Source organism: Parus major, chromosome 7 (genome assembly GCF_001522545.3).
Source record: "Parus major isolate Abel chromosome 7, Parus_major1.1, whole genome shotgun sequence".
NCBI lineage: Eukaryota > Metazoa > Chordata > Aves > Passeriformes > Paridae > Parus > Parus major.
The window spans coordinates 12,410,569-12,426,964 of NC_031776.1; the positions used below are offsets into that span (position 1 = coordinate 12,410,569).

At 40.6% G+C, this 16,396-nt stretch overlaps 1 protein-coding gene across 1 annotated transcript in view; it reads right to left on the minus strand.

The window, feature by feature from the left end:
• The window catches only part of PARD3B (par-3 family cell polarity regulator beta), a 392,350-nt gene that overhangs the window by 50,615 nt on the left and 325,339 nt on the right, over nt 1–16,396 (minus strand). The window contains exon 21 of the mRNA XM_015635105.3: nt 273–408. Within this exon, the coding sequence (XP_015490591.1) occupies nt 273–408 (136 nt within the window). The remainder of the gene's footprint in view (nt 1–272; nt 409–16,396) is intronic.

Consider the following 16,396-nt stretch of genomic DNA (forward strand, 5'->3'; position numbering starts at 1 on the left):
ATGCTACCACACATGACAATGTTTGGCAGTGTCTCTCTGTCTTCAGTTTAATGGAGGAAACCTGGGTCTAAAGCAAATACAGTGAACAGACTGTTTTAGCCAAGTTCTCATCATTAATATTTTCTTTTGTGGGCTGGCTTTAGGGATTTCTCCATTTCTATGAATTCCCTAAATTTATGTTCCACTGATACAGGATTTCTGGAAAACACAAACAGCACCTTCTGCTAACTCTGAATGTTGCAGAAGCACTTTGGATCCCACCGTGGACCTACCCAGCGCTGGTCGTAGTCAGACAGCTGCATCCTTCCCTCGTCATCCTCAAAGAAAGGCAAGCCCTCCCGCCGGGCCTGGTGGTACTCCTTCCGCAGCCTCTGGATGCGATCAGCATTCCCACCACCTGTGCAGCCACTGAGGGGAAAAAAAAAGCTAAATGAAACTCCTATGAACACACATATCTGACAACAGGTACACAGAGAATTGCCAGACCTGAGACAAAGGGATTGTGTTTGATTTTCCTGATTTGCATAGTTCCCACTGGCCCATATTAGCCTTACTTTTGCTTTATTGTTTTGACAAAGCTGCTAATTGTAAACTTGATCTCTCTTTTTACAAAAGGCCATCCCTGTCCAAAGAACTTAGCAATTCCAGTACAAGACAAGAGACAACAGATGGATGCAGACAGATGGGGGAGCACAAGAAAACTTTTAACATTCCTGTGAGCAGCTATAAATGACCATCATATTTTACTAATAATGATGATGATGATGATAAGCTGCCAAAAAATGTTTTCCTTTGTTCCCATGCTAAATGTGGAATTTCCCTAAAATTACACATGTTCTAGATAAAGAATAAACTATTATTCACATAGAAACACAGAAAAGTTTTTCCTCATAAAAAAACCCAAACTACCTCCCAAGTATACAAAGAACTCAAACATCAACCATGAAAATCCAGGGCAGGCAAGAGAGATGGGAAAGCACACTATTAAATCTTGACACCATCTTTTTAAAATGGTAATTAAACAGTAATTCACTTAGTAATCCACAAAGACTCACTTGTATGCAGAACTGCATATGCTGCAAACTGCTCTGGTAAATCCAGTGGAGTTGCTTAGTTTACCAAGTTAAACACATACATTTCTGTGGGTTTTGATCCTAGTGAGCTTTCCAAAACCTTACAGCTTGTACAACTGTGGAAGCTCAAGCTATAACCAGGAAGCATTAAATAAAATCCTGAAAATGACTAAGAATTCAAAAAACTGGTCATATTTAAAATTAATAAATTAAAAGCTTCCTGCAGCTATTTCCAGCCCTGCTGTAGTCAGCACTGGGGTGAGTAGTGACTGTATGGCTAAGTAGCATTTACTGGCACTCACAGGGAATTATTAATTATACAATTAATTTGTGGCTGCTCCTAAACTCAGACCATTGTTATTGCAGCACATCACCATATATTCTCTTAATCTACAACCTTAACTCTGCCTCAGAGACAGAGATTTGTTCACATGAGCACAGACTTGGTGGAGCATCCTGCTACGTCACTCTCCACTATGAGTATGCCAGAATCTAGGGAAGCCCTTTATAGGATTTGCATAGAAAACTGAATTTGGGCAGCACACACAAAATATTGGACATAAACCCATCAGTTCAATAATACTTAGTTTCTAGTATGTATCAGCAATCTAGACTGGTTGGAAATTAACTACCAATTAGAAATTCCATGTAGGCTGCAAATGCAACTGAATATGCAGTTAGGATTGGAAATGGTTACTTGCAGCATCAATATGTTTCCATGAAAAATCAAATTACTTCCTTTCCTGAAGCCCAAGTTATCCATCCACTCTAAAAAGTCCCAGAGGTTTCAGGCTTCTCTGGCTGACTAACTGAAATCTTCCAGAGCGCATGAATTTTTTCTCATGATCTGCCAAGACAGAGCAGAAAGCTTGCACAAACTCTGTGGACTACTGAGGGGGGAAAAAAGTATATTCCCTCTTCACCTTTGTTCCTTCCACAGATAAATGCCTCTGTTCCTTGCATGAAATCTTGTCAAATTGTGGAGACTCATTTCCAGATTCAAAACACTGAAACTGAGGTCTAGCTAATGGGGTCTATCACTTAGAACAGCGGAGCTTGGTCCATAGCTCACGAGCAGTACAAAACCTATGAAATCCCCTGACATTACTTGTGAGTACAGATAAAGTGTGTAATGAGGGCTGCTAACACACAGATAAGGCTCCAAGTATTGTCCCTGTTGCTTTGCCAGCAATGTTGCCCAAAGCAGCTAAGAAGAAAACACACTAAGAGAGAAACAGGCAAAAGGTCTAGTTTGATTCCAGCCGATCTGGCTCACTGCAGCTCTCCACAAACTGTATAGCACCCATAGTGGTCTAACCCACTTTTTACCAGCAGGTGCTTTGGCTGAAGGGGCAATCTGAAAATACCACACACATTGGGGATGCCTCCCCCCATTTAAAATTAAATCTGAGATTGATATATTGTGCTCCACTGACTGTAGATCTCCTGTAGGTGAACTTCCTTCTGCTCAAACCCTTTGAGCCAGTGAGTTGAAGTGCTGCTGCAGAGTTCAAGCTGATTATATATATTACAAGACAGGGCCTGACAGATTTTGCTTTGGCAAACCTCTGCCACGCAGTATTAAACTACAAACCATGAGAATGAGTAGGAATATTTGAATGAAAGATAGCAGCACATGGAAAGTTATCCATCTGGATTAGTGTGAAAACACAAGCGTAATCTCTGTGGAAGCAAGCAGCTCCGTGAAGTCTGATTTCCTGCGCTTCTCTCCTGTGGGTTCTCTTGTGTCTGAAAATGGTTCTCACTGCAGTGTTCCTGCCCAGAAGAGCATTTAACAAGGCCTCTCTAGGAGGCTGCTTATTTGCACTTAGTGTAACTTTGTGTTCCAGTATCTCTTGAACATCAAGTGACCAGTCAAGTCTGGTCAAAAATGGCCAGTAAGTTCAGAATTTGTTAGAAAAGTGAAGGGAACAGGTAGGAAGAGGGCTTCTCAGTACATCCACTTAATATTTTCAGGATACAGTTAAAGCTTCACAATTTTTTTTTCTCCACCAGTTTATAATGTAAAAGACATTGGCTTTTGAAAGAGCTGCATTCTAACTTACCATGGAAGTTTTACCCACTCCTGAGTAAAGTGAGATAAATATGATGCCCTGTGCAATGCTCATGAAACAGTTCTGAATTTCAACTTGGCTCCTGACAATTATGTGAATATATGAACCACATTCAAACTCACCAGATGAATTCAATCAGCACTGTGCAAATATCGCATACATAATCTATTAGTTTACCCCAAAGAAACTGAAGCATTGAATTCAAACAGAATGAAGTCATCAGTAATAAAAAAAAGAAACTGATAAGGCAATATTAAAAAAAAACCCAACACAATATTCCAAGATTTGCAGAGAAGATCATACATTGACTGTAAACTATTCTCCCATCTGCCTATAAATACATAATTAAAAAATATTGGTTTGATCAGATAGCGGTTCTCAGACAGGGAAACAGCAGATGAATACCAGTTCAAATGTTTCAGATGCATGACTATTTATACTGAAAAAGAACCTGAGCTTACAGAAGAAATAGAAAAACATCACTCCAATCAAAGTCAGCTTATATTAAGGACACTTACTGAAGCTTTTCAGCAAGGCTGGTAAGTACAGCAGACAGATTCTTTTACAGTAGCTTTACATTTAATGCAGTGCTCTCTCCTTGAGGAGATATAAATATTACAGTCCTCATCATATGTACAATTTTGTGCACACTTGGCTTCCCTGACATGGCTCTGGAGCCATGCTACACGTTCTTCAGAGATCCATGCAACCACACTTCTACCACTCCCTCCACCATCACATGCTCCCAGATCTGAAATTTGATGTACTCACTGACTTCTCTGTGTCACAAGACTGTGAGAGAACTGTTCACTCAGCATTTCCCAGTTGTTTTCAGTATGATTTCCTGAAATTGTGCTACATGTAAGGAGACTGATTCAGAAGCAGCTGACACTGGAAAGTTCAAAATAATGTCTGTGTGTAGGAATAAATCTCTGAGAAACTCCAAAAAGAGTTGTGAAGACCCAGGTGCTGATTTCAAACAATAGTAAAAAACATGTTCAAAATCCCAAGCCATAAACAAACTCAAGAGAAGTTCAACAGTTCTTCCAAAAAACTGCACACACTGCAAGGCTGGGGTTTTTTTTGTAATAGAAAAAAACCCCAACAAATGTATGTGAACACTCAAAAGAGGAAAAAGCACATTCCTGACAGTCATTTAGTAGTTTTGTTAAATACAGTCCTTATTGGGAGGATAAGGACTTCTTCTGGCTTGGGAGAAGGAGAAAAACAAGTCTGTGCTGTTGTTGGAACCAATACCATCGTTCTAGTCCAACTGCTGGGGATGTACCACCAACTGGATAAACAGTGGCCAGAAATCACCCTCCCCTCCCTGTGCTGCACCTGTCAGAAGCAGCACAAGAGCTCACCTTGCTCACTGTGAGTGCAAAGGGATCGCCTTTGAAACAGCCTCTCAACCAACACAGCTGGAACAGACAGCCCAAGACAAAAGGAAACCACAACGTAGCAGAGACTGAGCTTCAAGCTCTCTGACATTATGTAAAATACGACTGTGAAATTTCACCCCATCATCTCTGGAGAGATGAACAAGCACCATAGCAATAATATTATATATTCAATATGATAGACTAGGGTTTTTTTCCAAAAAATTGAAACACCATAATCAGTATTTAATACGTATGGCTCAGGTTTTGCACAGTGAAATCTCCTCTGTGTACTTCCTCTGCGTTGCCAATCTGGATTTCCATCATTCAAGTTCAAATGACATTTTTTAAATTAGTGACTTCTTACTGCAGCTTTCTTGATAACACAAAATTAAAAACAAGTGTTGCACATACAAAGTAAGATGAACCACTTAAAGCTATATATAAATATACATTTAAAGAGGCAAAACCCATTTTGTTTCCAGTGGTTTTCCTAAACACATTAATATTGCACAGGGCTTTTTTGCCAGCCACCTCTTTCAAACACTGATTTCACCCAACTGACTGTCAGTCCCCTAAGCAAACAACTGGTGCTTCCAAGTTAAAATAAAACAAAACAAGCAAATGAAGAAGACAAAAAAGAAAAAGTAAAACTATTCTTTTAGAGGATTTTCCATTAACAAACAAATCCAAGACAAAATGTGATTCACAGACTCTAGAGAATGGACAATCTTCTATTCACGATCTGCTAAAAAACAAAACTAATTTTACATACTGAAAGGAACACAGTGGTCTACAAAGCTACTCAGTATAAGGGTATCCAACAGAGAATGTAAGAGTATCTTTCACTTAGGATAAAACTTCCATTTTGAAGTTATAACAAATAGATATTTCAGTAACTTTCTCTTTCAGTTCCAACCCTTGCATTTCTACCCTGAAGTATTACATTTCTTATGAAGATATTTTTGCAGCCTCAATAGTAAGAAGGAATAAAAAGAATGGTGGGAAGTGATAAAAATAAAATCAATGGTAAGAACATATTTCTACTGTAATTCAGCTTTCATCTTTGTAATCACCAAGAGAAAGAGATTTTAGAAAGAAATGAACATTTGCTGTTTTCATATGCACTTGAGTAAGGAAAAGGTATTCCAAGGGAAGACTTGTCAGAAATGCCTTGGTGACATCAGTGATGTTGCCTTGCAGGTTCAGGAATAACCTTTGATTCTCAGCCAAAGCCAGCCTGGGTTTTGGCTACACATACCCCACACTGAGGAGCCAAGCTAAGAATGACATCTTTCTAAGAACTGGAACCATGCATAAGGCTTTATTGGTCTCCACAGCACCTGCTTTCTTGCTCTGGGCGGGAACATAATTGATGTATACGCAACCACTGTTCTTCTCAATGGAGAGGGGCTCTACAAGGACACTTGATTTGGACTCTTGTGCAAAGTGACTGTTAGGTAGACTTTGAGCCCTGTTCCATTTAGGCAGGACTGTCTGAGAAGGTCTGCATAGATGGACTGAAGTGAGAAGCATTAGATGGATGTGTTTCTCTCTAGATGCATAAATTTATATAAAGAATCATACACAAACCACAGAGAAACAAATTACACTGAAGAAGCCATTTATACTTAGTTGAATCTGTATATTAAAGTCCCAAAATTTTAACCTGTTTTATAATACTTTAAAAACTCATAACTGTGCTTCAGTGGGACATAAGCTGTCACCTTTCAGTTCTTTAGGCAAACAAAAGCAGTACAACCACGTCTGTCCGAAAGGTCAAAGCCTCCTAGGGCAGCACATGACTACCATTTGTCTGGACGTAAATTGAGTCCTATTGACCCTGTAACATCACTACTGACCTCTTGACATTAGGAGCTTAGTGGAAAGAGAGAAGATGATATTCTCAGGTTCCTACAGACTCATTAGTAAGAAAGAAGGAAAGAGAACCTTGCATGATATGAATTAGCAATGTCATTAACCTTTTCTTTCCCCAAATAGCTCACAATATGTTTACAGAAGCCTCAAAAGAACCATTTGAAGATTGAGACCAACAGATTTGTATCACTTTCAGTTTTTCCAAACTGTTTATAAAATATCTCTCAGTGGCTTGACACAAGGCAACCTTTTATGTTTCCCTCCCTTCACATGACATACAACACCTTTTCCTGTTTGTCATGGCAGACGGCCTAGACATTCAAATGAGCATCATCTTTTCAAACCAGCCATTTCTCATCTCCATTACTTTCCTTTATAACTTATAGTTGACTACAGCTGGCCAGGAATAATGGGAGGTATAGCCTAATTTGTTGTTTTATGGAAACAAAATTGGCACACAGAGGTTTAACTTTGCTGTAAGCAGATATGGTATATGCTACTCTAACAGAAACACATTATTTGCAATCAAGTAGAAAGGAAAGAGAAAAAGGCAGACATTTTCTTGTTTGTAGCCTGATTGTCATCTTTATTTCAAAGAAAGGTCATTTTTTTCTTTTCTCTGTTCAATGTATTGTGCCTCATCAAAGAAGGCAATCACCAGATCTTAACTAATAATAAAAAAAAGATGCCTATCCAGTTCGGGCTGGTTAATGGCAATGTCTGTTTCTGGCATGGGACCAGTTTACTGCTGTCTTGTTGATGTGAGATGTGCACTTGTCTCTGAAGGGCTAGGAAAGCAGGGAGATTAGGGACTCGGCTGCTGACAACAACCAAACTCTCTATAAACAATACACAATGAAAATAATGAAAAACAGATTTTCCTGGTATTTTCAGTAGCCTCTAGACAATGCAACAGTTTCTGGTTTCTTCACTAAAGATGATATCAATTATGCCTTTTATCCATCATGCAGAAGTCACGTGTGAGGCATAATTGAAGGCCTTCTCTCCAAGGTAATTTCATCTGGATTTACGCGGCAAAGTACTTAAATTGCCTTTTTTGGCACTTTGTATTGCAACACAGCTTGGGAGGGGGTATTTTACTTTACTGATGTAAAGCAGCTGGCATATTTACAATAGATAGGTCACATCAACACAGAGCAGATTTTCAGCCCTCCAAACTCCATTTACAGCAGCTTTAACAATCCAACAAAGCAAATGCTGAATGCTAAACTCCAGGGTAGAAATGTAACTCTATTTCTTAAAGACTATCACACCTGCCTGGAACTGGCAGCTAGATTTTTTTCACTTACAGGCTATTGCTTTTTGCACTACCGTTTATTAAACTTATCACTAAAGCCGAAATAATAACTACTTTACAAACTTCCAATGAATTAGCCATTCAGGAGTCCCTCAGGAATTCTCTTTACCACACACAAAGCAAAAGCAAGAGGGAGAGAAGGTGACTATTCAGTGAAGTCTTCATTTCTGCACTCCCTTGTGAGAGAAGAATTGAGGATCTAAGAATTACCTCACAGTAGATGCCGCTGCCCTTGTTCTAAAACATATTTTGTAGAAAATTTCAAAGCCCAGAGTAACTATCCATTTCTCTCAGAAATTACTTCTCCAAGTTTCACACTAGAGACTGTATCATCTGCTCTTTGTTACATACGTGCCAATTTATGCCACTGGCAGAGTGGCAGCAACTAATCCTCTATGTGGTTTGCTTTTTTAATACCTGGCCTAGCTAGAGAGGAGGTAGACAACTCAGCATTAACTAAAAAAAAAGTTCTCTGTGTCTGTAATTCTGTGACAGATCTAGCTTACATTTTAAAAACGAAAAAAGAATTCACATCATGTGCAAAGCACCAGGGAAAAGTGCAGCTCTCAGAACCAAAATGCATCCTTACTATAAAGTTGGCTTTTTGGGGGTGTTTTTATAAATGGTCACTACAAGGATAACATTAATTCAGTGTTAGGACTTTTACAGGAAAAAAAATGCAAATGTAATTTATCTTTTTTAACTGTCAGCCGCATTTCTAACGCTTTCAAATCTGTAGTTTCCAGCGGCCTTTTGTCTTTCTGCCATGGCAGGAATATCTTGGACAGCTGTAAGAGCTTTGTAAGCTATCTTTCTCAAAATCCATTAGCTAATTCAAGGAACCTAATTAGAGCTGCCATTTTGATGGAGCATATTGAATGCTCTGTATAAACTAGTAACACCATCAATGTTTATTAAAAATTGCAAGAACCAAAGCTCTCCATTCCATATAAATATTAATGGACAGATACACAATACTTATTGAAATATAGACGGCATTATGACCACAGAAATACACACAGGTATACTTACAACCCTGTGTGATGCATTTATGCACAAAGGCTGAAGTACAGAAGCAAAACCTAGGGACAATTTTACACAAACTGTTGAAAATTGACCAGCTTCCATTTACACTATCCTTATGTGCATTAAGGGAAGTAAAGCACACTAAAGATGATTTGTTTCTTGTGTTTTTTCTGAGTAGTGTGCTGACAATTTGGAGTGCATTTTGAGCTTACCTCAAGAATGCACTCCAGCTGGAACCATTTTATAGCTCCTCTTAAACCAGCCACTCCAATCACTGCACTTTGTAGACATTTACACATACTCCAGTACTATACTGTTTAAGGGTATCCAAAGATTCAAAGGGAATTTGCTCTGTAGAGTTAAAACTCAAATTTTGCTGTAGACAGCAACAAAGTCGGTGAAAGGAGCCAGACATCTGGAGCAGTGCTTTCCTACTTTCTGCTGCGTGAAAGCCCAACCATAATGAAAAAACAGCTCGCAGACAGCGATACAACACATGAAATACTGACCATTCTAAGAACATACCGGAGACCTAATCAGGTTAGGCTGTACATGCATATGCTTTTGGCTGCAGAAATAAAAAGTTTTCTGGCTACTTCACAGCTTTGTTTTTAGCTTGATACTTCATAAATGGAGCTGCAGAAAACCTCATATGTTACCATTTCAATCTGACGTTCACTTTCGTATGCATCGAACAGCGCCTGGATTCTATTTATATGTACAACCAAATATACGTGCACAGAAAAATCATCAGATTTGCTACAGAAAGACAGCAGATGCTCTTATTAAGCCACTGGCACATGCAAGGTGAAGCGTGTAAGCCTTATACAGAAAGCATTTAATGTTGCAACTACAAGTTAAAGAAAAGCAGAGACAACCAGTGAAATTTTTCCTAGCTGATTTTGCTAGCTGTGAGTGCAAGGCACAGCAAAATGAAAGCACTGCTGAGCGTGCTCGAGTGACTCTTATAACACACGGGGCTTCTTGCAGAGGGGTATAATCCACACGCACTCTTCAGAGCATCCTAACTCCAGAGCCATGATCTTAAGTTCACTTACTCAGAATAGCTACTAAAATGACACGTGAAATGTTTAACAGATGTGCAAAAGGAACAGGCCTAGTTATATTTTCTACACTGTAATAGTGCATGGGGCTAAAAATTTTATGACAATCTTACCATGGGGACAACCCTGAAGGTAAATCCATTTTGGTTCTCTGATAGGGCAGTATTTCCAAACTACAACTGAGACTGGAGCAGTTTCACAGGAACACACTAGAAAATCAAAACATCAGTTACTGGCTTCTCTCAGGAATTATATACGGCAAATTTAGCTTGTGGTTATTGCTCAACAAAAACCCTGACAGATGCTGAAGTGGTAGATGGATTTTTGCAAAGTTCTGCTGCCTCCAAGGCCACCCTATCTACCTTTCCAGCAGCCTCCCCCGTTGGGCACTTCCCTCGGTGCAGCTGGGTCCTGGGACCACTGTTGTTTAGTTTGCATTCACAGACTGGGGAGCACACATTCCTTCAACCCACTTTCATCACAAGCTCTATATAAACAAAGTGAACTCTATAAGCCAAACTGCATTTTGGAGAAGTTTTTTCTGAACTCAGAGGCCTCAAGTTAGCAGTGTAACTTTATGGCTTTGCATTATGCAGGCAGTGGAAGCTCCTGGACATACACTTGTACATTGTTTTTCTAGCTCCTTCTTACAGCGGCAACTCCACTGCACTTCTGATAGGAAATTACTTCTGTTTTTCCACTTGGAGAACAGAGTTGTTTAAGACTGAAGGTAATCCCTACTCCTTTCTAGTAACTGCTTTGAAAAATGTTAAATTAAAATGGAAAAAATGAAGTAATGGAATCTTCAAACTATACAGAACCATTTTTTGGCATACCCTGCCTGGGAAAGGAAGATCAAACCTATCTCTCTGTTTGGCTGGGAGTCCCAGAAATGCTGTAGCAAGTGTTCTGGTTCAGGCTCCACTCTTCCTCTACAGAATGATTCTCATATGCTTTAACTGCCATGTTTAGAGACACACCTTACCAATCCTTTCCCATTGGTTTTTGTCTTGTTGCCTCAATTCTCTGTTCTCATCCTGACGCTTAGAAGTCTTTCCCTTCCTTATCTTTCAGCCAAGGATGCCAATTTCCTCCACCCATTATTGGCTTTCCATAAAAGCAGATCTCTGTAGCACAGGCAGCTGTAGTACAGAAACACCTCCCCTGATGCACCTAGGTCAGCATGTCTCCTTCCAGCACTCCTTGAGACCCATCTCCCAGAATCACTTCCCAAAGCAGCTGCCAGTGAGGATGGTGCTGCGGGTGGCACGGGACATCCAACAGCACCTCTTCCTTTTGGCACTGGTTGAAATGAGATGCTCATGTGTGACACACTAACAGAGCATCAAACCTGCAGTACTGGTACACTTCTCTCTGCTTTGAAGCATCCACAAATTGTCCACAACTATGGCCTGGCCCAGCACTCCCTTTTATTCTCCTTATCCTAGCTGCTCCAGCCTCTCCTCAGTTCTGATTCTTGTCCTGCCTCTCCATGGCATTTTTAGGGCATACAAAGCAGCTCACCCTTTTCCTCCTTAGAAGGTGGGGTGTTAGGGCTTGGGAACACTGATCATCACTGAACACCCTGTTTACCTCATCATTCCTGCAACAGGAGTCTATCTGGTCCCTGAAGCCAGAACCTGCTACTGGAAAAACATGTATTGGCTCTGGCAGCTCAGGACAAGTACTTTTGGTGAAGTTAGCAGCCAAGTTTCTATCATGTGTGTGGGAAGGACTCTAAATCTTATAACTTAGTCAAACTGTCACTGTTCAAGGGGTGGCAAAAGCCACAGTCTGGTATAAGACTAGGCTGTGTTCCCTTCCAAAATATAAAGACCCCATTCCAGCATATGGAAAGACTATAGATTCTTGTTGGAAGAATATATGCTGCTGCTTTTTACTTTTTGCACAGACAAAACAACCCCTTGTCATCTTCTCTTTCCAGCTACACCCCCCACCCCCCCAGAAAACCCAGCTGTTATCTGATTCCATAAAAATCCAGCTTCAGCACACCTCCTACAGAGGCAGTTTGAACCCAAATGGTTGAAGGCTGGTTATCAACATGCGGAAATACAGGTTTCCAATGGAAGTCAGGCCAGCAGCTCCCTGTTTCCATGGCTGTCCCCCTCCATGCCCTATAGGACCGCATTCTCCCTGGTCCAGCAGGTTGCTCCTGGCATCTGCAGGATGAGCACTCCTTAACAACAACCACAACACCTTTGAGGGTACAGCCTGGTACGAATGTAGTACTCCTGCATGTGCTCCAGATTAAGCTGTAGTCAGTTTAATGAGAGACTTAATTGATGAGTGCTACTTCCTTCACTTGTCCATTAAGATAAGTACAGCACATGGACATTTCAACCCATCAAAGAAGAGAAAATGCATTAATTTTGGTTTTCTTAGAGCTGTTAATAAATCTGACACTGTCTGGCAGTTTTCTTCATTTCCTACCATTTGACAGATACTGTGATCACAAGTTACAGAAGATGTTTTTCCTCTGAAATTATCACTCTGGTAATACAAGCCAGAAGGAAACTTTATCAAGATACCAAGAAGCTGGGTATCAGTTTTATTTTTAACTTTATGTGGCTGGTTTGTGAATATCTCAATGTGATAAAAAAATAAATTCCATCCGGTACTATTAAAAATCATACACACACACACACACAAGACACATTACAAATGACTGTATTACAGCAAATAATCACATGGTGTATTTATCAGTAAAAGCCAGTATTCCCCTCATATAATCAGCCTGGCTCTACTCAGACCCCTTTACTGTAAGAGCTCCTGCAACTGTTTTCTTCCTCTTTCTCTCTCACAAATTGACATTTGTATGGAATCAAGAAAAATCTTCCTTAATAATTTTTCATTACTAATGGCTTTTTTTGGTATGTGTATTTGAGAGGAGGGAAGGCAAAGGGCAGGAAAAAGGAGCTTTAAGTGCTCTGCAAATTATCCTCCTGAATCTGGGCCTCATAAATCCTATCAAATGTTATATTTCATCAATAGGCTGGAAAAGCTTTTTTCTCTGCAATGATGAAGCCTGGGTTTAAAATTTATGGTTTCATTTTAGAAATGGACTATAAAAAGAGTCTGACTTGGCTGTCCATCAACTGTAGCTGACATTAGCAAGTTAGGTGTGGACTTTCAAAGTGTGATATGTATTTTTTATTTATTACACAGGTACATACATACATATATGAGTACATGAATATCACTGTGGGTTTGTGCATGCATAAATACACCACAGCTGGTTTTAAAAAAAAAAATCTTAAAACTACTTTTTCTTTCAATGCAAGAGGATCTGAGATATTCAGCAGATTAGACTGCAAAGTGATAAAAGTGTCCAGAACAGAGTTGGCTCAAGGACCTGCAGCAACACAAGCAAATTGCATTTTGCTGCACAAATGATCGAGATAAAGTAGTTTAATTTGTTCTCATTCAGGGGGTGGCAAAATGCAATTCAGCAATGGCAATTCAGCAAGGTTCACAAGGGAGACAGGGAAGATTCCAACAGGCTGTGAGGAGAAAAGGGGAGGAGAGCAGGCAAGGACCAAAATGTTTTAGGCAGGGGAACACAATTAGCAAAGGACTGATAGGTTGGGGAAGAGTGGGTGCAGGGCCTCTGCACCAGTTGTGCATGGAAAGGGCAGGAAGGAGACAGCCTTCAGTCCACACTACTCTCTACTTCTCCTGCCTTTCTCCTCTTTTTCCAAGCTCTGGAAACAATTCTGACTCTCCATAGAGCTGCTCCTACTTGCTCTCCTGCATTGCCAGAGGTAGGAGAGCACTGAGATTATGGCTCCTATTCCTGTTGCTGCCACTACTGATGAGAGCCATGTGGGTGCCACAGCTGTCCTCTACAAGCCCAAAAGCTTCCTCTGGCAGCCAAAACAGCATCTTCCTCAGATGGAGGAGGAGGCAATCTGTGCATGCTGCCGAAACACCCACTCCTCTCCTCCCTTACAATCAGAGCTGGAGGTCTGTGGCCAGTGATTACTACTTAGTTCCACCTATGCTAAAAGGCAGCCTTAAAGACAACACCTCTAATAGAAGCATTACCGCTCCCCAAAACCCTCATACTTGTAAAAGGAAACCACATTTAAAATGAAAGTCAGATAAATAAAGAGACATAACTGCAGTTGGAGAAAGCGAAGCTCCCTTCTGAATGTAGGGGAGCCCATTTCCCTCCATCTGCTACTAAAAAATGTCATTTTGTAACTCAAAGAATTAATGATGGATTATGTGAAAACAGCAAATCAGATCATGCTGTTGAGGCATTATATGAACTAAACAGAAGAGCAGTTAATCTAAATCGCATGTGGGATGGTTATTATTGTGTGCTGCCATCATTGCTGCTGAGTCTGGCTGTAATATTGGTTTTGGTGGCAACACATGGAAAAACCTGAACGTCCTGTTCCTCATTATAAACAGAGGAGAAATCCCACTCTGGGGAGCATGGTCAAAGCTGACAAGTGAGCACTGCAGAAAAGGCTGGGCAGGGGCTGTGGTTAATGGCAAAGGTACTCTGAGTCAACACTAAGAAAACAAATACCAACTTCCACCACCTCTATTTTGTAACATGAACAAGACAAACAAATAAAAGAACCCATCGTCCATGCTAGGACACTTGTATACTTCTGATGGCTTCACATCACTGTTGAAACTCCCTGTTGAGAGGATGTTTGGCAAGGCTCCTGTCAGCAGCACAGCCAGGGCCGGCGGATGGAGGCACTGCAGGGCACGGCCCCGGCTCAGCTCCTGCTGACTGTGCAGGGGAGCTGGCTCTGCTCACCTTGCACAGCGGTGGCACAAGCCAGGAATAAACACTGACGTGGTGTTACCCAGCAGGGAAGCAGGCAGGGAAGTATCACCCATCCGCATTTTGCAAATCAGAATGTGTTCTGTTTCTAGCGCAACGTTTTTCCACTGTGAATACATAAAATACTCTGTTCTTTCACCAACTTATGGAAATGAGAGGACATGAAATTGCCTGTATTTCCAAAAAAAGGTATTTGTGTTAAGGAAGGGTAACTTTATCGAACCTTGGTCTACGGATAGCCTGTCTCTGGAATTGCACATTTTCTACTGAAAGGTGGTATACAGTAGTGTCACACCTGCAGAAGTTACTTAGACAGAAAAAAATCTTGAACTCTTTCAGATTCATTAACAAAGTTAATGAAAGTTAACCCCATTTAACGATGACATTCAGGACACCAAACCAATATGACATGGTAGCATTTTCAAACACAAACGCACTCATCTCACCATAGATCTAGAATATTTCTAGCAGTATATTATTTCCATAGTTTCCCTGCATGTTTCTCCTTGAAGGTTTCAAAATAACCAAGAAATTCAAGTTTCCCTGAAACTCTTGAAATTTTTCCAACCTGAGTTAACTCTTTTACACAGATACATATTTCTGCCATTCTGAAAAAGAATGCACTGTCACTGTTCAAATCCTTAATTTTTTCTCTTCTAAAATCTTTTAATCTGCTTTTCCCCTCCCCCCAAAGGATGTTTTGTTTAGTTTTGCTATTCCTTCTTCTTTATCTCCTTATTTCCTCACTTCTTCCCTGAGACTCCAGCAGTTTAAAATTTTTTGAATTTTTTTTTTTTTCCTTGGGCTCTTGTGAAATGTTGACCTGCTTACAGAGGGCAACTGGAGCTTAAGGGCTAATGTTTTACCCCCTACTCACCATTGTGGACCTGGCTGCAGTCATCAGTAACTAGAATTCATCATCATCAATGGATTTTCAGTGACAGGCACTGTATTTGCTCAGATAATGGCCCCATATATTGCCTTTGAAACTAGGGTGTGACCACTACTTAGGATATTCTCAGGAGTCAGTAAATGGCAATGCAGGACACATTTGCTTCATGTTTTGAAAGGAAAGCTGCAGAAAAGCAAGCTTTGAAGTTTTGGGGTGCTTTGGATGGTACGGTGCTCTCAGGGCACACCACCCTTGGTCTGGAGCAAGCTGTTCACCAGCTGGTTTGGACCACAGGGGAAGAACCCACAGAGGCAGCCTCTGAAACTCTCCTTGCAATAGGCTCTGAACCAATGTGTAATCAATAGACAGTCCTGTTCCCACACACAGCAGAGCAATGGAACCAGTAAAAGCAGGTGGGGGAGCACAAGATAATATGGAAACAACACTGGTCCACAGGACGCATGACAATGACACTTGATGTTTTAGGAAGAAGGCAAATGTAACATGCCCACACAGGCTGCAAAGACAAATTCAGAGTTTGTGAGCCTCAATGCTGCTTAAAGTCACTGTGGACAGAGTACACACTTTTTTATTAAGAAGAGCTAACACCCTGATAGAGCTACTGGACAACAGGACCAAGATGCTTTGGTGTCAGGTAACTAACTGTAAAGAGTATGCGCTGAACATCTGTGAGAATGCAGTCTGAAAAATTACTATTTCCAATGCAGGATAAACATCCCTTCGCTTCTCTAGCCCTCAACTTTATAAGCTTGCCAACCATCGTAAATGTGGATCACAGACTCCATTCCTGGAGCAGCAGATAGTTGGGTATGCTGAATCCAGTCCAGGTATGTTCATTTGTC